General features: G+C 36.2%; 1 protein-coding gene across 2 annotated transcripts in view; it reads left to right on the top strand.

Annotated features, from left to right (window-relative positions):
* LOC147070342 (sodium-dependent nutrient amino acid transporter 1-like) overlaps positions 1 to 23,500 on the top strand; it is a 93,799-nt gene that overhangs the window by 37,607 nt on the left and 32,692 nt on the right. For both annotated transcript variants that reach the window (XM_085949441.1, XM_085949442.1), the window contains exons 2-6: positions 62 to 193; positions 12,375 to 12,633; positions 14,711 to 14,921; positions 22,039 to 22,085; positions 22,881 to 23,028. In XM_085949441.1, coding sequence (XP_085805567.1) covers positions 62 to 193; positions 12,375 to 12,633; positions 14,711 to 14,921; positions 22,039 to 22,085; positions 22,881 to 23,028 — 797 coding nt within the window. The remainder of the gene's footprint in view (positions 1 to 61; positions 194 to 12,374; positions 12,634 to 14,710; positions 14,922 to 22,038; positions 22,086 to 22,880; positions 23,029 to 23,500) is intronic.

Consider the following 23,500-nt stretch of genomic DNA (forward strand, 5'->3'; position numbering starts at 1 on the left):
GTTGATGGTAATATATATGCATAAAAGATAATTATTATATTATATTTTTCCTCTTTTTCAGAAAAACGGTCACGTGAACGAAGGTTATGCAATCACGGAGAATGAAAAGAATGGACGGTTGTCATTGGACGTGGAAAAAGATCCGAGTAAACAAGCCATAGACAACAATAATGATGCTGGAACAGAAACAACTGTGAGTAATAATTTTTAAATTTTACAAAAGTTATTATGTAGTGCAGCGATTTCCAAACTGGGAGGCACGAAAAGTTTAACACAAAAATGTAGCCACAGGTTTGCAGTTTGCAAATGCATAGTTTATAAAGAGCCTGGGGCCCGGGCATAACAGACATCATAAATTTAATCTAATAGTTAAAAAAAGTGGCCTGCGGCGCTACTTTGTTTCAATACTATTAAATATTTTAAATACTCGTATGTAGTTGTGTAAAATCTTGTTTATTTTTATATTTAATTAAGTATTTTTCTTTGTTGTATTAAGTAATACATTTTTGGCTATTTAAAAGGGTGTCTGTATTATTTAATGAAATAAAGGGGGGCGCGCTAAGATTGGATTTTTTTAAAAGGGAGGCGTAGTAACATAAAGTTTGGAAACTGCAGTGCATCATTGGCTCGATTGAATGGATTATTATTGATTTAAAAGATAATACATTATTTTGATACTAAATAAATCAATATAGGTGTAGAGGTTTTATCCAACTCTACAACTGACATGTATAATATGTATAACGAGACACATGTCTGTTCTTAAATGTTAAAGTAAGAAGATCGTATCATTATAAACCTGTACAGCATAGACTAATATATGTATTCTTGCATATCTTGCTGTGTACAAACCATGCGTATAGGTCATTGCCGACTCAAGTAGAAAGCCAATACACACACAATTCACAACGACTGGTCCTACTTTTTCCGCCCCTCCCGTTGTTGTATATGCATGAACTGTCATTGCCTGTCATTGTTCTATAGAGTGCTCATGCTGACGCGTCTGTCGTGTTCACACAGGGAATGGTTTGATTTGAATAGATAAGTTACATGATAAATAATACACTGGCATTAACACACCTTCTACAAATGTAATGCATAGATCAATGCTACATATTTTTTGGAAATCGATATTACCACCGGTTTTTGTGTGAATGACTATTTTGACTTTGACAGTTGATGAATAACAGGAATATATATTATTTATTAATCACTGAGATTTTTTTATTATTCAATTTTAAACGAGAAAGGGCGAATAAATGTGTCAAGCAATCTGGGATCTGATTTTGACAGCTGAAAAGTGGACCACTCGTTGCTTGTGCAAAAAGTTATGCTCAGGCTTTATCAATCTATAGATGGCGGTGGTATAGATACAAACTATCAAAAATTCCCACGCGTGTTTCCTTTCATGAATACCCGTAAAATATCATATCTACACAATTGAACGCAACCTGTTTTGGACATCATATTAGCGGGGTAGTTGGTACAATACAACCTATACTCCTCTCTATAAGGCCTTGTATGTAATACGTTAATAATTAATATAAACGAAATATGCAATCGAAAATCTTCATTTATTGCGAACATGTTACTGTATTGCATTTAGAGTTAAGAAATAACGAGCACTCTCGTTGAAATTCACAGTTTCATTATACGGCCTAAATATAGTGAAACATTTCAAAATTAATGATAGTTTAATTACACACGGATCGTCATCAAAATATTCTCAAACTGTGCAAAGAGCCTACTGCGTGACGGTAAGAGAAATACGCTTAACTTTAAATTAATGTAGAGATTCACATATTGTTTCTCTCAGTCCTGAGGTATTCGTGAGTGATGCAATACGAATCAAATGATATAACGAGGTCACGCAGGATTCCTAATGCTTAAATTGAAAACGACCTTCACGTAAGCAGCGGCGCGTTTCTTTGACGCAGATGACGCAATCGATTCGTCAAAAGATTTACAAGGCGACCTCGAAACGGTTCAAACTAGTTACACAATTATACCAAATCAATTATACCAAATTCTTAAAAAGGTGCGTTATATAAATTGCGTGTAAAATAATAGATAGGTACTATAATAGGTAGATAACTGACCTCCAAAAAACCTACGACCACTAAAATAGATAGGTACTTACTTAATTGTATACAAAAAAATCCCTATTATTACTATATTGTGTCACTAGCACAGAACAGATTAATAAATATAATTCAGATAGGCTATAGGTACCCCAATACACTACATTTTGAAGAAGGGTTTTGAATGTGTGAGTGTCCTAAGAAAATGAAACACACATTATAGATGTGCAATGGTGTGTGTTGCAACCTTCAAAAATACCAATATTGAATGAGCGTCAGTGCATAAACCGAGAGTAGTTGTCAGAACGAAGGACCTGCTTAAAATGACGTGATTCTTGATACTTGTTTACGTTTATCCCATATTCTTCCACACTCGAGGTCGGTTGCCTGTTACTCCATACCCGTTAGATATTTCAGTTTACATTAATTCTGTGTTCCTGGTCACTAGGGAAGAGATACGTTGCTATTTTACTAGGTTCGTTGGTAGTTAGAATTTACGTATATATGTTTTATTTTATTTAATCATATGGGGCCTCAAAATAAATTAGAGCCTTGGGCCTCCAAGTCTCTAAGGTCGCCACTGCATCTAGGCTTCAAGAGACTAATATATTTGTCTAGTTAGGTTAAAATTATAAAACATATTTATTAAATAAATAAATGTATTTAAATAGTTGAAGAACCTTCGATATAGTAATCCCTAATATATGAAAATACCAGAAACAATGTTCTTATGATTAAACTTTTGTTTAGTCATGTTTGTGACGCTTGCCATTTTGATAAATATACCTAAATAATTTTGATTGATACATATAAATAAACAAGAATATATCAAAACAGTGATGGCTGATGATTCTGATGAATAATGAAGACAATGGATTATAAATATATCTATTTACTAATTTAGTATTAACGTCAATCAATATTATTATCGGAGGATTTCATTAATATAAATCAAAGTCATAAGTTAATTGACGATTTGCAATCGTAATCCATGAATAAAATTTATTGAACATCGTAAATTTTAAATCTAAATGTGTTATCTGAAAAATGACTTTTTGAATTATCAAATCTGTGTAGTTTTCCTCTATATTCACCTAACAAGTTTAGTTTTATCTGATCAATATTATAACCTATAACCAATAACGGTTCTTGTCTAATATTGCCGATATACCTACTGGTTTATTTGTTAGGTTAGGGTTTTTTAATGTGTTTATTCAAGATTTTTTTTTTTTTTTGCAGCTTAGGTACATCATTGAATATATTATATTTTATTTCACATATTTATATCGCTTGCATTTCCTATATTTGATGTTAGGCATTGCTTGTTATGTACTCGTACAAAGGCGAGTAGTTACATTTACAATTTACGATTACAAATTATTAGAAATTACTTACCATTAAATGTACACACCCACTGTGGCCGCGCGGCTTAAGCGTTGGACTATAACGCCGTGGGTCCCAGGTTCGTATCCTGGGTCTGGCAAGTATACACATATTGTTTTTCAATTTGTGTCTGTCAGGGTATGGACCTAATAGGTTGAGCAAGTGGCTGACATCCATTTCTCGTAAAAAACAAAATCTGTTAATACAAACCTCTACTCTGTTGTGGCCCATATGATCCTATTAGGATCGGACATGGTCGAAAGAAAGAAAGAAGAAATGTACAAATTAAGTTAACTGGGGTTATGAATTAGTGTTTATATCTAATCATTGTAGTCCTGCTCCATGCTTTCTTTCTTCATCTTCACTTTTTTAGGTTAGATTATGTTAAGTATCATCCTTGAAGTTTGCCGAAATCGGCTAAACTTGTACGTATACAGTTCGCCGTATCACACTTCACCGTGAAATATTGTATATGAAATATATCTTCGACCATGTCCGATCCTAATAGGATCATATGGGCCTCCACAGAGTAGAGGTTTGTATTAACAGATTTTGTTTTTAAGAGAAATGGATGTCAGCCACTTGTTCAACCTATTAGGTCCATACCCTGACTCACACACATATTGAAAAACAATATGTGTACTTGCCAGACCCAGGATTCGAACCTGGGACCCACGGCATGATAGTCCAATGGCCGTATATTGAAGACCGCCCAACGTCTTTGGGTCGTATAGTACTTACTGACATAAAATTCATGTCTAAATACTACATAAAACACGGATCTTGTCGGTTTACACTTTACAAGAAGCCAGCAGCAAACAAATTTTGAAAACACCCGATATACTTACTGGATTATTTGTCAGGTTAGGTTAAGTTTTCATTCTTGAACTCATGAATTTTGGCCAAAATCAGTTATGAAAATTTAATTAATGATCATATTGAATCTAATAAAATTGGAGACCGTATGGTGTACACTATACGGTCATCTTTTTCCTATAAGAAAGCTCACGGCGAACTGTGTTACGGTGAAATGTTTTACGTACAATTTACATGTAACCGTTCCCGCGCCTTGGCTTCCAGTAAACAGACTTGCACCCCAATAACTTATACAATTCAGCATCGAACCTACTCTTTTTGGATTAAATCTTCCTTCCCGATTAATTAACCCAAAGTTATAAATCGTAAATTAGACAAAAAAATTGGGACAAGAAACTAACAAAAGAATCAGGTATGTGGGCGAATGTTAATTCAGTCTAGGTATGGTACTATCTCGACAAACCAAATGCACGCTTTAGTTATTTATTGAGATCCTGACAACGTACAATTAATGGAAACTGGGTTACCAAAAGGGGCGTTTTGAATAAGGGTCTGCTTTATTATTTTGTGAATAAAATCAAGGGTCATAAAGCGAGCTGACTGTCCGCAAAGATTAAATTATCAGACATTTATTTGAGGATTGTTTTTTTGCCATTCGTCCAGCCTATAAATAAAGTCCTTAGTCTGGATCATCCGCCTTTAGGTCTTGGATCCATGAGCCGGTGCACTCGAAAAGTTATTGTACGCGACCTGGCGTAATATGACACGGCGCTGCGTGTGTGGCAGGGGCGATGGACCACTTCTTCCAAGGGCAGACAAACGCATTTGTTTTTTCCTAATATTAAGTGGCGCATGGAGATAACCAGATTGACTCCAGACCATTGGACTTCTCAGTTCTTAACCGGACACGGTGGTTTTGCCTCCAAGCTCTGTCAGTTTGGCCTAATAGAATCTCCGACTTGCTTATGTGGCGAATTGCAGGATGCCGATCACATCCTCTGGGAGTGTCCCCATATGTCGGTTGAAAGGGAAGAGCTGCTCAAGTCGGTCCGACCCTCAGTTGGACCGGTCGGCCATTGCGACTTGGTGTCTACGAGGGAAAATTTCTCAGCTTTTAAAAAGTTTGCGGCATTATACGGCGAGCGAGAAGGTCTTTTCTCATCGGGAATTGACCGTAATACATTATTTGGAATTAGGGATCACGCACACTCTAGTGCACGCCAACCAAGGTCTTGGGAAGTTGCTCCTGGGACACTTTCGGCACAAATTTGAACAGCGCCCATCGTTCGTTACGCCACGGTATACGCCTGCATAACGGGTGTGGAGACGTGGCGGGTGGTGGAGGGAAAACCAAGTCTGGATCAAACACACTGAACAATATTGTTATCTTCGCCAAACGTAGAATTCGAGCCCACACACACGAAATTAGAGATAGAAGCTGTGGTGATAATTTATCATGGATCACTCTTAACTTGATTCACTCATCAGGTGGAGAGAACTGGAGACTCATCCTATCATTTTTTTTCCTGCATTTATTTACCCACATCCGTTAATACAAGTATCCCTAGAGAGGGTGACAACAATAGACGTGTTTTTATATATTTATGACACAGTCAACATTCACTTTTAATCTTTCTTTTCATATCTAGAATATATGATACATGTTAGTATAATATAGTATATTATTAGTCTATGATTCATGTTTAGTGGTTCTGACTGACCATCAATCTAAAACTAATTTATATCAATTGAGACACCTTCTTATTCATCAATTCATCATCAAACTGACTGACAACGGAGAGCATTGAAAAGATATTGTTAATCGTTATTAGGTTGGTATGTTGCTTTGCTCAAATGTCATTTTTTATACTTACCTAATAATAACTGCTGTCAATATTATTCCAGATAAAGATAACATATTATTAGGTATATTAATCTTGCAATTTTACTATTTGTAACTAATTGACACTAATAATAGTATTTTTCTTAAGATATAAAATATAATATTTTTCAGTTTAAAAGCTATAATTAATTGTTTTGTTGGTATATTATACAGGTAAAATGATAAATTAAACTACTTGTCATCTTAAGATGAAATGTAATAAACCTCTTTGGTATGAACAAAAGTCGTGTTTTGGATTTATGCAGCCCGATGCTGGAGGAAGTGCTCCAACTCCTTATATTGCGTAGTTTTTATGTATTTCTGTTCAAACTAATCCCTGTAACCAGTTTGTTGTTTGTTTGCGTTTAAAAAAAAATAAATGTCATTTTATGGAGACGGCAAGGCGGAAATAAAAAAAATATATTTCAGTAAATTTTAAATAATTATTAATACTACTTATAATTAATGGACACATAATGCGGTTCCTAATTTATAATTTACCCTAAATATTAGTCATTGGCACGGGCACGCCATTCACTATTATGAAGATTTTGGAACATAAGCATTAAAAGATTCGCCATCGTTGGTTTTGACTTTCATGCATGGAGTTTTCTGTAAGAAAGGTGGGGTTTCAAAAACATATTCGTTCTAATTGCTATATTATAATATTAAAATGATTTCTTTTGTAAGTCGAAAACATCAAAAATAATATAATATATATTTAAACTAGCTGACCCGGCGAACTTTGTACCGCCTCAGAATCAATAATCTTGTGTTAACTTATTAGCTGAATTAAATTCAGTTTTTTATTAAGTTAAAATGAATACTCAAAATGAATAAGTTCAATAAATGTGCAAAAATCAAATTAAAATGAAAAGTATTTTAATTACATTGAACTGTACACACTGTATACCCACGATGGCCGCGTGGATTATGCGCCGGTCTATAGTGTCGAGGGTCCCAGGTTCGAATCCTGGGTCTGGCAAGTTCACATATTGTTTTTCAATTTGTGCATGAGTCAGCGTATGGTCCTAATACGTTGAGCAAGTGGCTGACATCCATTTCTCGTAAAAATAAAATCTGTTAATACAAACCTCCACTCTGTGGAGGCCCATATGATTGTATTAGGATCGGACATGGTCAAAAGAAAAAAAAAGAATGTAATTCACGTGGCAGCAAGGCATTTGCTTTATTGAAGCGACTCGAAATGATTCGCGTAGCATTGTTGCACTACTTTCCGTTAAACTATTTGCTGGATGGGTTGCACTCGGGTGGATTCCCTTCATTGAAGCATCTTGTGATATACGACATTTTTCGTTTTGTTGTCAGGTACGAAAACGAATAAAGCAGATGGGTTGCCGACACATGACCATGCTGCGTACAACCTTCAGTTGTAAATTGTGCGGTGGCAAGCCAGGCAGATCCAATGAGTTTAAAAATTCAGTTGGATAGTTGGTTGCTTCGTCTTTGTTACACAGTCGATAGATTTGAAGGAATGCAGTGGACCAACGATTTGATTTTGAATTGTGAAGTTTAAGTGATCCACATCTTTGTTCTTTGCCGCAAGACTGCTCGTTCACTCAACCAATTGTGATTTTTGTGGTTAGCAATGATGTTCGGTAACACTTTGTTGATGAGTTCGTCCTTAGTTGAGACGAAATTGCAAAAATTCAGCGGAAACGAAATCAATCCGTTCGATTCATCGGCCGTTACCGATAGTCAGCAATTGTTTGGAGAAATTTTCGGCAGATGGATCGTTTAGCAATGCAACTCGCATGTTTGTCGTCAGCTGAAGATTCTTCACATAGCCCCACAGAGTCGATGATTTGAGGCAAGCATTTATTTCATCGGCAGCGGCCGATCTTGGAATGACTGGTAGTCATTTTTCTATAATCTTAGCTGGTAGTGTTTGGCGGAAATTGCCAGATAGTAGAATCATTACGCTTCCAAAACTTCTTGAGTCATTACGCAGATCTTTCATAGTTCGATTGAGTGCTTTCAATGCGCGTTTGTGCGCCATTGTGCATTCATCCAAGGTGATGATTTTACTTGCTAACAAACTTTTAGCCATTACTGAGTGTTTTGCAATGTTGCATGTCGGTTTTTCAGTCGTTTGCAGGTTTAAGGGCAATTTCAACTTTGAATGAGGCGTTCGGCATCCTTCTAGCAACGTGGCTACTATCCCAGAAGAAGCAACTGCTACAGCATTTTCGGATCTCGCACGAATAGTAGCCAAAATCAATGACATGAGGAATGTCTTCCCAGTTCCTTTGGGCGCGTCGAGGAAAAATAAGCCACCATTTCCATTATTAATTGCCTTCATTATTGTATCGTACACTTCTTTCTGTTGGGGGTTCAACAGTGGTACATTTGTTCGAACTGATTGGTTCAATGCATTTCGATCATATTCACGTTCACGTTCCAATTCTCGATTGAAAGCGTCGTTCATTCCATGATGTGGCGTTGGCATTCCTAACTTGACTAACAAACTGCCGCACATGAAGTAACACATGTATTCGATCAAAAGCAAAGCCTGGTTATGTATCTCCTCATTCAGCTCGAGATCGGGATTCCCTGAACTGACACGAATTCGATGTAAAATGTCTTCTGACATGTCATCCTTGTACTTGTTCCACAGTTCAGGTGGATTCGAAGCATGTCGAAATAATGATAGCAAATAATGTGCGTATCTGATTTGGAGATGTAAAAACAATTGCTTCAGCGATTGTCATATCCCAATGAGTATCGTTTTCAAGCAAATTGAGCTGTTGACATGAAGCACGAAATGTTGAAATGAATTTTCTTCATAATTTATTTTTTCCGTGATTTATCCGATGTTTTAATAGTTATTCTGATATTCGGGGCGGAGACAAATCCAACAAATCAAAGATTATAAAAATCGGTCAGCCGTTCTTGAGTTATAAATGGTGTAACTAACGCGACGATGTTTTATATATATAGATTAATTACTTCTGTTCTGGGTCATCGGCAGTGGTATTTATGAGGTAAACAATAAAAAAAAATACATGCTAAAAAGTCTTATAGCGCTTGTACACGTGCGTGGATTTACTGGCAACAATAATGTGTATTTTAAACTGTCGTGACAATAAGTAAAAGTGCTGGCTGTCTCTCCAATCTCATTCGTCAAGAGTAAGCGAGACGCAATGTTTTCATTTATGGTACTATTTGACAGGTCGTAAAAATCGCTTAACCTCAAAATGAGGATAGTTCGTTTATTTTGCCGGCAGGTTCGCTACTATCGTTCTACTGCGCAGGCGCACATCGAAAAATCCCTACTGTCGCATGAAAATTCAGAAGCTTCCGAACATTTTTGATGCATGCATGCAATTTTACAACTGCAGGATAATGCAAGTTTACACGCACATTTTATTGTTATGGCCGCGATCGCGATACGCAGCAGTTAATCCATGCACGTGTAAACGGGGTATTAATACCTGTGTGAGGTGCGCATAATTTTATTTATAGTACGCTATAATAAGTAATAAGTCATATGTGGTTATTAAAACTTTGCTGACATCGTAAAATAATATGAGGATTTAAATCGGTTTTAAAGACATTGATTATGTTTACACGAACGTGTCTACCTATCACTTAAATCGTGATTTAAAAAATAAACCAGTGATGTCATTAGTTGGAAAATTATGGGAGTTTTTTTCACATACAATAGTTGTAATGAAAATAATGATATTTCAATTCGAGTTGGTCGTTTGTTGAAATAATCGGACAGTTTCCTTACAACTTACACGGATGTTCCAATTATCAGAGGAAAATATTTTATTTACGTCATAATAGATCTTATACATAACACAACACACGGGTTCTAAAATTTTTGTTATTCGGGACTTGTGAAATAAGTCATATTAATAATATGATTAACCATAACATAAGGCACAAGTTTTAAAAATATGTTTTGACGATTTGGCACCGGACAACTGGACGCCACGGAATTCGAAAATAAATAGACGTTAGGTAACTTATAGGTACTTAAAAAAAATATTCAATATTATTATTTATACTTCAATGATTATATTATGATTTAATAGTTGGTAAGAATGTAAATATGCAGACGTAAACAATGATTTAATCGTGCATATGTTTAAGTTCTAACGAAAAAAGAGTTTTTTATTTAATATAAAGCCTTAGGCAAGGTAATGGTATTCCGCGATAAAGAATACATTATTTTAAGAGTAAAATGAATTCAAACTACTAAGTAGTAGATAGAAACTGATTAAAATACCTCGTTTACACGTGTCTACGACAGTGCGGCGTCCAATTGTCCGGAGGCCAGTCGTCCCATTCCCGTTTTTTCATATATGACCTCTTTACCACGAGATGATTTTTGGTCGTGCAATATAATTAATTATCTCGAAGCAGTGACCAGTAAATTTTTCACTCCACACATAATAAGGAACATTTCGAAAATTAGGGAAAATGGATTGAGCAACAATAATTATTTTAATAAACTATTTGATACCAGAAAACCTGGACTGGAATGAGGCTATAAAGGAAATGTGCCAAAGTACGAGGATAGATTTTCACCATAGGGTATCATTAGAAAAGGGGAAATGGGGTAACTCTATTCTACCATCATCACGGTTCGTGCCCTGGTTTGTAGAGTCTCGTTTGACGAGGAACGAGCTTAAGTTACACTGAGGCTAAGAACAGGGCACACAATGGGAAAAAGATTTGATGTCCTCATGGGAAGAAGCGAATCGCAGCTCTGCGATGAATGTCATGTTTTAGAGGACATTGTACATAAAGCACTACAATGCCCTAAATATGAACTTCATGGAGTACAGCTGCGAATTGCGGATATATATGAGAATGTCGACGAATTGAAAGGTGCCCTGGCGGTGGGTAAGATGGAAGAGCTAGGCCAAATTGTAAAGTCCTTTAACAGAATTAGAGCGAGGGCCTGATCGGCGGATCCCCTTCTAGAAGAGAAGAGGCGATATGACAGCGAGTCATAGTCAAAGCCTCGGTAAAATCACAAAAAAAAACTATTTATTTTTATTCAACGAATAAGACACAAGATTTGAAAATGTAATTGCATAATTTTAGATACTTATTTTATAGATAGACGAGTATTTTTTGACATTATCTATTATGGCTTGAATTTTTAACTAACACCATCTGTAAAGTGTACTTAGTCTTATTTCAATGAAAAAAAAATATGACATACTTAGTTTAATGTGCACTTTTTATGGCGGATCTTAACAGTTTACCTCCACCCTTCGCCACTGGTCCAACACCATCTGTAATTTGTGTTCTTAGGTCAATAAAATCAAATATATATGACTGACAAACTTTAGTGTGCACTATTTATGTCGAATCTTAACAGCCTACCTCCACCCTTCGCCACTGCACTATATAGGTAAATCTGTAGTGAACTGTAGGAAAACCGATCGAAAATTAAGATGTGTACTTATTTACAATACGGAATCTTCAATTTTATTAATATCTCAATCATCTATTTGCGCCCCACGGTAGAGTAGTGTTAGAGAACCCGTTTCTGAAATCGTGGATGCAGGCTCAATAAATTGTATAGTCTGGCAAAAATCACAATATGTGGTATATTTGATCTATATCAAAGAGTCAACGGCTAACAACTAGGGATTGCAATACCGGCATTCAATTATTTATCGATACCAAAATACCGGTTTAAAAAAATCCATAATACCGGTAATTTCGGTATTAAGAAAGCATAGGTACAGGTATACAGTATATTATTAAGTGTTCTGTTGCCAAAACACCATCTGTAAAGTGTACTTAGTCTTATTTCAATGAAAAAAAAAATATGACAAAGTTTAATGTGCACTTTTTATGGCGGATCTTAACAGCCTACCTCCAACCTTCGCCACTGGTCCAATACCATCTGTAATTTGTATTCTTAGGTCAATAAAATCAAATATATATGACTGACAAACTTTAGTGTGCACTATTTATGTCGAATCTTAACAGTCTACCTCCACCCTTCGCCACTGGTCCAACACCATCTGTAATTTGTGTTCTTATGTCAATGAAATCACATATATATGACTGATAATGTTTACTGTGCACTATTTATGTCGGATCTTAACGGCCTACCTCCACCCTTTGTCACTGGTAGATACTAATTAGAGTAATAATTAGGCGCTCTATTTTACAAGATATAATATTATAATGCAAAATATTATCGGTTTTTTTTCTAGAAAAAAGGTGTCCAAGAAAGACCAACCTGGTCTAATGGCGTCGAATTCCTCATGTCCTGCATCGCTATGTCAGTGGGCCTCGGAAACATATGGAGGTTTCCGTTCACAGCATATGAAAACGGTGGTGGTGCGTTCCTGATCCCATACATCATAGTCTTGTTCGTAGTGGGGAAACCGATGTACTACATGGAGATGGCACTTGGACAGTTCTCAGGGAGAAATTCCATCAGGATGTGGGCCATCACACCTGGATTAAAAGGTTTGCAATTTAATATTTTTAACATGTACGTATTATTCATATTATATTATAGTATAGGTAGGTATATATTTCTATTTTAATAACAGTTTATATAATTATGGTATATTAGTATGTATAGTGTACCTGGGCTCTAACCTAAACACACTCAATAAAACAACAGAAGAGGTGAACATACGACTCATAGCTGCTAATAAGTGCTTCTACGCCTGTAAGGGTCTACTGAGTTCGAAAATCCTAAGCAAGAATAGCAAACTGCTTATCTACAAAACAGTTATTCGACCAGTAGCTACCTATGGCTGTGAGACATGGTGCCTCACTCAAAGGGAAGAACATAAACTGGCCATATTCGAAAGAAAGATCCTCAGGAGAATTTTCGGGCCCACATTGGAAAATGGAAGTTACAGGATAAAAATGAACCACGAGTTAGAAGAATTAATAAAACATGAAACGGTGGTGAAATTCTGTCGATCCCAAAGACTAAGGTGGGCTGGACACGTTGAGAGAATGCCTGAGCACAGGACGCCAAAAATCATGACCAAATGGATCCCACAGTGGAAACGGCCTAGGGGCAGACCAAAGAAGAGGTAGGCTGACTGTATCGAAGAGGACTGGAGAAAGATGGGGAGGGCTGGAGACTGGAGAGGAGCAGCCAGGGAAAGGAGCGTGTGGAGGACAATTGTAGAGGAGGCCAAATCCCGCCCCGGGATGTAGTGCCGAGAAAGAAGAAGAAGAAGTGTAATTCTATAGTAATATCAGTCTCATGTGGCTCTCGTGGTACAGTACGTAAGGCGCTGGAGCCGAGCTCGATTCCCGACGAGGACACAGAATGTATATATATACACTTATATATATGCGATTTTCTCAAAGCCTGTGTGTGATTATTTCACTTATATTACTAAATACACTGTTGTTAAACTACACTACTGTCATTGGGCCTCTAGGACTGTTGTAGTCTTAAAAAGATTATGTATACCTATATAAGTATATTTACTGGTGCGTTGCCCATCGGGTGGCCATTACATATAATTAGCATGTTATTTAAATGTGGTAATTAAATATTAATTAAAAGGTCCGCAGCGAATGGTATTAGTTTTAATTTTGTTGGTTCTTTTATTTTTATTGTTTGTACCATTTCCATTTTTATTGGATTCAATCTATGAAATAGGAATCCCTCTATATTCAAAATTTGTCAGCGCTCGGAATGGAAACATTTACGAACAGGAGTGCCCGATAATTTTACGAAAATATTTACATAGATAAACATATGAATACATAGTTATCTAATTTTATGTGTATTTATAAAAAAATCAGTGTGCTATTTTTTTGTTATATAGCCTATCTAGCTAGGACGGGCAAATTACTTTTCCCACAAGACGAGCGATAAATTTGGGGTTTTATGAACCTGAACAGCGCTTCGGTGCGCTTCGGGTGGCTTCGGTGCGCTTCGGTGCGCTCCGGTCCATTACCCTTACCATTACGCCCTACAATTTGTCTTGAATGTTTATGTATATTTCTGACTTTTTTTACAAGCTATGTAAATATAAACAAACTTTTGGTAATTATTCTGTATTAAGGCTATACCTCAGTTCAGGCATGGTCTAAAAAGATCGTGGCTAGGCGATGCGCGGATTGGGGGTCGCGGGTGCAAATGACTCATGCCGAACGAAATATAATTTGTCATATAAATCCAACATGCGTACATTTAATGTTCTGTTTATCGTTCTATTAGGAACAATAATAATATATTCATTGACATGTTTTCTTTTTCAAGTAAATGGGTAACGTTTTTAGTAATCTTTATACGATGTAAGAATTAATACCCCCGTCGCCATCACGAAACAAGTTGACGTGTTCCCAGCTCGACGTTCTCTCTCCGAATGCCAGCGAGTCCAAAATTTCGTCGCGCCTATAGTTGAAAATTATTTGTCGTTTCACTGATGTATCGTCTTAAGATGGTGATCTTCACACCCGTTTCGGTCAATAAATAGTTGGATTCTCATTATTGCAGTATCACCAAATAAACTAAGTACTTAGAGTGACGTTTTATTAAAATTTATTCTATAATTTCCATCAACAGGAGTCGGAGTGGGCCAAGTCATCGGGACGACGTGCATAGTGACATATTATGTTTCCTTGATGGCGCTGACTCTCTTCTACCTGATCCAGTCCTTCCAGGCGGAGCTTCCCTGGGCATCCTGCAAACCAGAGTGGGGACCGAACTGCTACTCTACGTCAAACAACTCAGAGGATTCTACTAATAAGACCAGTAGCTCTGAGCACTTCTTTCTGTAAGTCATATTTTAATAAATTATGTATTTATTAGTTCAATCAAAAGAGTCTTATCAAAAAGACGCTATCCAACCCAATGCTTTGTGAGTATGGCACACAACATGGTTTCTCTCCATCACACGCCACGTCTCGTACAAAGTTCTACTAGAATCTACCCAAAACCGCGTGATTCATTGCATTTGGTGTGATGACATTGACCTTAACCCGTTGAATGCAAAAGAAAAAACGATATACCGTTGCTTATAATAACAACGAGAAATGCTAACAACGATTGTTGTTGACGTCGTAATGCTTGCAATGATAATTTATTTCAATACTTTCCTACTGCACCATTATTAAACCGAATTTTATTCTGTTTGTTTTGCACAATTAATTAATTTTTAACAATTCTTTTATGGGTTAGATGATTTATAGATATGAACGTCTACGTAGGTGCCTACCTCATTATAAAACTTCTAATTGTCAATAAAACGATAAACTTAATTACGCGCGTGAGGCATTAGTGATATCAAAAAATTGGGCTGAAATATTCCCAAGTGTGTTTTATTAACGCTTTCGCTGCTGAATAGATAATGAGATTTTAATTGCCCCCTTTAAAATGCACGTTAATTACATCGATCGGCCGCCAGGTCATTACGCACCGTGTGCGTCTTTCGCGTCCAAAGTATTAAAACCATATTAATAAAACATTTATAAATGTAATATATAATATTTATAACCTTATTGCTAGTGATGTTACTATCAGTCGCAATGTGTTAATATTCTGATGTCATAAAACCAATAAAAAAGTAAGATAAAATGATACTACAATTTTGTTTAGCAACAATAATTATTATAAAGTGTAGCATTTCTCACTGGGAATTTAAAAAAAAACATCGTAGCTGCTAAAGGATTAATTTTTTTTTGAATAATTTAATATTCCAATTGATACTGAAGTCAACGGCTTTAAATCTTTTATATATATTTTTTAGAAACATTGTGTGTATTGAGCTTCAAATTTCAAGGTTACGTCGATGTTTTATTTATAACTGTCGAAAGGTAATAATATTTTATTATCGATGGAGCGAAGATTTAAACAAGCCATTTTTTAAATTTATTTATGGATACATATTATTATCATTTATATGGCATTACAACCCTTAACGATCCATGTGCTGATACTCTCCAGTTGCATTGACTGAGCATTCTTAAATCTCTTGTAGCGCGTCCAGCCATCTCAATTTCGGCCGTCCAGTGGGTCTATTCTATACTTATCGAACACTAAATTGATAAATAGTATCAAACTTAGGGTAGGTTTGTATCAAAATATTAGCACTTATTGTAACAATTACACGAAGCTGGTTTTTATTGTTGCAATAAGTGCGATATTTTAACAGCAGCAAGATAGGTGCTGTTAAAATATAGCACTTATTGCAACAATAAAAACCAACTTCGTGTAATTGTTACAATAAGTGCTAATATTTTGATATAAACCTACCCTAAGTTTGATAATATTTATCACTTTATCACTTTAGCGGTCGATAAGCATAGAATAGACCCACAGGTCTTGTCTTGGCCTCGGGGATTGCATACATAGCCCGCCTTGTTGGTATATCCTCCGACATTCTATACACGTAAAAGTGTGTACAGTTCCTCATAATACCTTGTCCTCCAAATACAATCTTCTTGAATACAATATAATAATTGATACAATATAAAATCAGGCATGCAATTTCAGGTATTTATATAGCATTTTCCAAGAGTTAAAAAAGTTATAATTATACTAAAACAATAGTATTGACAAAAGTATGAACTCTATTTTAATTAGGAGTGGATAAAACGAAGATAATGATGTATCCTTCAGTTTGCTCCGATGTTTTGTTGTTGTATTCAAATAGTGTATTGTGACCATGGCACCCACAAAGGGGGGGGGGGGGGTGACTGGGCTCTAGCCTAGGAGCCCGGGCTCAGGAAGGGTCCGGCTTGGCGAATCGATCAGATAAGTGTTAGCCGGCTCGCACATCACAAATCGCCTTGTGTGCCTGACGGCCATAAATTAAAACCTTCGAGACTGCCGGCGAATGTTGCACGATCACAACCTCGCACATCTGCCTAGCGCTGCTAGCTCTAGCTCTACCAAACGCAGCGACAGTCTGGAGAGAAATGGCCGATTCGCCCGATTCTGCAGCTGTGTGCATGCGCGGAGTCGATATTGGCCGGACATCGACATGCAGGCTTTGGCCAATGCAACTAGACGAATGTCGCAGGGTCGCAGAGTTGCAGTTGCATCGGCCAATCTGCGAAGCTCCATTTGATAACGTTTGTTTCTTGGTTTACGATGACGTCACAGCGACGAATTCGTCGTAAGACGCATGCGGCGAGTTCTGATGTGCGAGCCCTCTTATGAATACACATCACAAATTCTCTCTAATAGTAAAAAAAGTCGCCTGCGGCGCTATTTTCCTTCAATAATGTTATTATTTAAAATTACGTATTTGTACGATACAATTTTTATTTGTGTATCTCGACAATTCCATATTTCAAATGGATTAAAATATAAAAATATACACATTAATTAATTTAGTACACCATTTGGAAAACGCTACTGTGGAGCGTCACAATGCCTTTATCCTTAGCGATAAGTAGGGGGGCCCGCCAAAAATCCTAGTCTGGGGCCCACTTCAGGGTGTGGGGGGGCATGGTTGTGACAAGAAAATACTTGGGAGGAACTGATATATAAGATTTAGCCATTTTGTGAAATATTTATCAGTGACTGAATACATCGAACTGTCAAATTGTGAATAATTAATAAACGAAACAGAATACACATGTGTTATTAATTATTAATGCACATTATCTTAATTATTAATAATTGATTGTAAACGTAAATGTTGACACAGTAGATAAGCGATAATGGGTCAGGTAGGTAAACTTTTAGATCAAGGAGTTTAATCCATTTATCAGTATAACTGCATTTTTTAATCTGTAAATAGATGTAAAAATTAAATAAATTAATTTAGATACATGTCGCCTGCAAAGTGTTTAATGATAATAACATAAGAAATCATCCATTTTTATTGAGGGTAAACTATTTAGCATTTATTTTACTAATGCGAAAACAACCTTTTTAAAACCATCCATTTAATATGCTAATATTATCACCTAGACGTGCACACATATATATTATATTTACCAAATACATGTACAGTATAGTATTATAATTAAATAAGGATGCCATATCGAAGGTAAAAGAACCAGCCTATACTTGGCAACGGTATCCTATCAACCAGCGCTTTACATTGAAAATTTTACGAACCGGAGCGCTTGTTAATTTTACGAAAATACTAACACATTTATCTAATTGTGTATTTTATAAGAATAATGTTCGATTTTTTATTATAAATGACATATCTAGCTCAGACTGTTAAATAAATATTTCCACTAGACGAAGCGATAATCTTGAGGATTTTATGAACCGGAACGGTTCTTCGGTACGCTCCGGTCCATTTCGAACCCTGGTATCAAAACTTTTGAATATTACAAAAAAATCAGTGAAAAATAATAATAATAATATAATCATCATCATCAGCCTGAATCTATCCACTTCTGGATGAAGGCCTCTTCAAGCTGCTTCCACTTCTCTCGGTCCTGTGCGTTGCGTTGCCACGTACTTCCGCAGAACTTTATCATTTTATCGATCCAGCGGCCTCTAGGTCTACCTTGCGGACGTTTTGTACCTCTTGGATACCACTGGATGACTAAATTAGTCCAACGATTGTCTCTTCTTCTAGCAATGTGTCCGGCCCATCTCCATTTGAGGCTTTTAATGAACTCTATCACATCGCAAACCCTTGTCTGCTCCTTTATCCACTCATTCCTCTTTTTTCCTTTCGCGTTATGCCCAGCATGCACCTCTGCACCTCATAATATAATATGATATTAAATTTATGTCACCTGGTTATTTAACAAATTTGAACCAGCTCCGTATTTTCCGCTGTATACCTCTAGAAGGTGGAGTATTCACCTTAATTATTTAGTGTAGTTTACTAGCCCCCCTAGCTGTGACATTGCGTGCGATTAGACAAGTCATGCGTTGCTATGGGGTGGATAATTAATGTACAAATAGAACAAATTTTGATAGTGATTTTTTTGTCAGGTAGGTAGAGGTTCTGCAACATTTTCAAAAGTGTCTCAAGGGTTTCGCCAAACACAAAAAAGGTTGGGAATCTCCTCAGTAGATGAAGTATGTTTTCGTCTATAATATTTGAAACTTGATAGCTACTTATAATTAATTAAACAGAAAAGTTATTAAGTAGGTCGATTAGTATTTACCGCTTATAAATTAATGTACTTAACTATCAATCTATGTATGTCACACTTAGTGTTTCATATTAATAATAATTATTGAAATCGTAATAAGTAATAAAATAAGATATGGGTCACATTGCGATAGGTACCTAAATGCAAATATACTTCTCGATGATGATGTATAATTAATAATTAATAATAATATTATAATTTATAATCATGTAAAATTATTTTTGTCATACTTACATAATATTTTATTGAACAATTAGCAAGTTTATTCAGAAACTAAGCAGTATAATCCTATTTTTAAGAGTAGTTATAAAACATCATTAAACGTAGGTATATAAAAATAAAACGGGCAATAATAAATGAAAGTATATTTTATTGTATGACAACAGTAAGTACTCAATCTCACGCGCATTTCGTAATAAACTGAAAAAAAAAATCAGCTACTAATTCGTGTTTAATTTTATTGTTTGCTCTATTAATATTCATTACACTTACACACTTTGTTTATTGTATCGTATACTTATAGATAGTACATGACGACTCATTAAATTTCAGTCTTAGGCATAAAGCCCACCAACGCGGCGCTCGGTGCGCTCTCTACGAAGTAGGCCCCCTCCCACCCGCGCATTACCCTTCACCTATGTAATAAGGGGCTCAAGGAGCACAAAATAATAATTATTATCAGCGTCTCTCCATAACAAAGCAATAAAAATATTATTAAATTTCTCGGGGCTTGTAATTAATATTCACGATGACATCATTATACCAGCGAAATATCGGACACGCAATAACTAAACAAAGAATTCACTGTTATTAAATAATGGCTTCTCGCCCGTCTATCGACGACGCTTCCAGGAGCGTGATTTTGCTAACCATGTTCAATGAATGGACTGCGTTGTATTTTCGTTAATTCGTATCGCTGAGAAGCCAAAAAACGATGAATCATGGGGCAGGCGGGCACAATGCGTCGTCAAATCCAGTGTGCGCTGGCGTATTTGATTACGTTGTATTTTCGATGATTCACATAGAATATGCGCGAGCGCCCCGCAAGTCCGCTTTAGTGGACTTTATGCCTTAAGACGAATAACGCTGCAGACACACGGCACTGCAGTGGACGTGCATAGACGTGCGTCATCTCAGGGTCTTATTTGATTCCAATTGCATCCGATTGGAATCAAATAAGACATGCGTCGATGCACGTCTACGCACATCGACTGCAATGCCGTGTGTCTGCGCTCCTTCCCAATATTAAGTAATTTTGTACGCACACTATACTATATAAGTATTTTTTTACAGGTTTAAATATTTTTCTGTGCCCTACCCATAGAGGTATTAAATAAAAAGAGGGGCAAGGAATCAGCTTTCTCATACAACTGAATGAAGCAGGCCAACAATAGCGACAACTTACGATAAATAGGGACTTGATAAAAAAATTGAGGGCATCACGGAGGATTTACTTTGGTCATCATAACGTACCATATAATATAATGTTAACGTGGAAATTTTGCCGCAACTTGATTACCAGCCCGCCTCACCATACTTTTTCACCATACCAGCCTGCTTCACCATACTTTCATATAACCTGCCGCCCCTAGGCCCTACCAATAACAGTCTCTCAGGAAGAAGAAGATTACAACGTTAATTTTTAAATTACAAAATGTATTTTCATTTTCATTATAAGAATAATTTAAAATCTCAGAGCGCGATACAGAACCATACTTTGGCGCGTAAGGCCTTGTCCAGATGGCGCGATTTGACTGCGCGCAAAAATTAATGCGCATTCCAGGTATATGTGACCTCATTGAGCCGTCCGCGTGTAATCACCGCATGTCACTTCTCGCGCTTGGTCGAGCTACATGTGACCTCATTGAGCCGTCCACATGCACTCGCGACTTATCGCGGTGAGACACGCGTCATCTGGACAAGCTCTAAGATACGCACCTAACTTTAAGAAGCCAATTTCGGCGACCTGTGAGAAAAACATGCTAAATTATTCTTATTATAACGCTCAATTGGACGAAAGGAAGAACATGTGACGCGTTTCTTTATATTATTCTTGTTAGAACAGCTGTTTAACGTCGAGGACTCTGCATCACGTAATATCGTAACATAATTATTGAATTTTAATTCTAATAATTGAATTAAGTTTTGTACTTGGTGACGGGACTGGCGCGCGGTGGGGCCGGTTCGGTGTTCGCGCACTCACGCACTGGTAAACGGACGGTACACTTTTGATGGATGATAATATATGAAGTTGATGATAGACGCGACGTTCGCTCAAACCGTAATTGATTTATTACGAAGATCGAACATATGCATGTTGAGTCACTCGGTAGTTAACGACGGCTAGACTATCAAAAGCCCGGAACGCGACCGATTTTTTGATGTTTCTGTTTAATTGGATTAATCAATAAACTGTGGCTTAGCGGTAACAGGCCTACTCGCACCAGTTGTCTTGAGCTAACTGAACGTTATTCAATCACGGTCGCCTGATGACCCGTAATCGCTTGGTCGCCCTGGTATGGCGACAATAATAAATATGGATTTGTGGGTAGGTGGGAAGAAAGGACGATGGCTAGCATATTTGGCCCAACCAGTACTTTTTCATTTTAGTATTTTTTTTTGCGATTGGTGTTTCGCCTTTCGATATCTGCAGACGCTACTATGCCCACTCATCAATGGAAAATGCACACTGGGACAGAAAGCTTAGCTGATACGCCTTTAAAATGAAGAATATTTATTGGTTTTTAAATAACGTTTTTGATTCAAATTATAATTACTGTAGCAATATTGAACTCATTTATAAATATTTTTTTGCAGGAGGGAGGTATTGAGACAGAAGGAATCATCCATTGACGACGGAATAGGTAATTACAATTTTATATAAAATATTATTCACAATTATAAAGTTTAATTATTATGAAAAACCAAGTACACTTTTAATCTTATTATTACTTTACGAGACTCAATTTTTAGTGTATACATAGGGATTGCAATACCGAATAAAAATATCAATACCGATTTTTCGGTATTTATTCTTGAATACCAGTATTCGTTACAATATAAAAAAAACTGAATTATTTATCAGTACATATTATAGCTATTAAATCTCTTTAAAGCATTATTATATAGCAAGAACCTACCTACTTACCTACACTTATTAAGTTGACATTTTAAAATATGCATTGATCATAATATTGTAGAACTGGTGATTTTTACAAATAATTTGAATATATTGGTAATTTCAATTAAAGCCCTCCAAAAGGCTAGTTCATCAAGACAATTTTATACATAGGTATATTTGATGGATTTTGTTTTATTATTATATCACCTCGATTTAGTCAATATATTTTCATTTTAGCAGCATAACATAGGTAGGTAATCAATTTTATGGACAAAACAGTACAAAGTAATGGATAAATAATATTAAATTCATTTTAAAAAACGTAAACGAGTGTGCTTTCTTAATACCAAAAATTACGGTATTTTGGATTTTTAAAACCGGTTTTTCGGTATTGATAAATACTGGAATACCGGCTTTGAAATACCGGTATTGCAATCCCTATGTATACACGCGCAGTTTTACCTCGGACTTACATTTTACACAGAATATTAAGTTAAAATTAATTAATTGATTAATCATGTATGTGCACTGTTAATAGGATCACCTGACTGGAGGCTAACCCTTTGCTTGCTAGCGGCATGGACTGGAGTCTTTCTCGTGATGCTGCGAGGAGTGAAGAGTTCAGGCAAGGCTTCCTACTTCTTGGCCCTCTTCCCGTACGTCGTCATGTTTGCCTTGCTCATCAGGTAACCGAAACAAAATATTATAATTGTGTGCGATTTTTCATTAATTAATTTCAATTAGTTGGTCATTAGATACTATTAGCATGTTAATTAAATGTGATAATTAAATAGTAATTAACAGGTCCGCAGTGAATGAGATAACTCATCTAACCTTCTAATCTACCATTATTACTCATTCAGTTATTAAAAAAATAATCAACGTAAAATGATAATAGCCAAGCTACTCGTATATTAAATTCTACAGATGTTTTTTTAAGTCGATAGCTAGTTCGGTTAAACACTATTATCAAGGCTACAAACAGTAAACGACTGTCTATGATTAAGTAGGTAACCGGACAAAAGAGATCATGATATTATATCAGAACATGAAGAAACAGAACGGAGACAAAACAGAACAGCGATAAACCGAACTACCTACGACAATTCAGAACTATGAAAGTTAGCCATTATAAATATTCTAATTAACCAATTATTG

This window comes from Rhyacophila brunnea, unplaced genomic scaffold (genome assembly GCF_057557595.1).
Source record: "Rhyacophila brunnea isolate RB1 unplaced genomic scaffold, BYU_Rbru_1.0 scaffold_22, whole genome shotgun sequence".
NCBI classification, from domain to species: domain Eukaryota; kingdom Metazoa; phylum Arthropoda; class Insecta; order Trichoptera; family Rhyacophilidae; genus Rhyacophila; species Rhyacophila brunnea.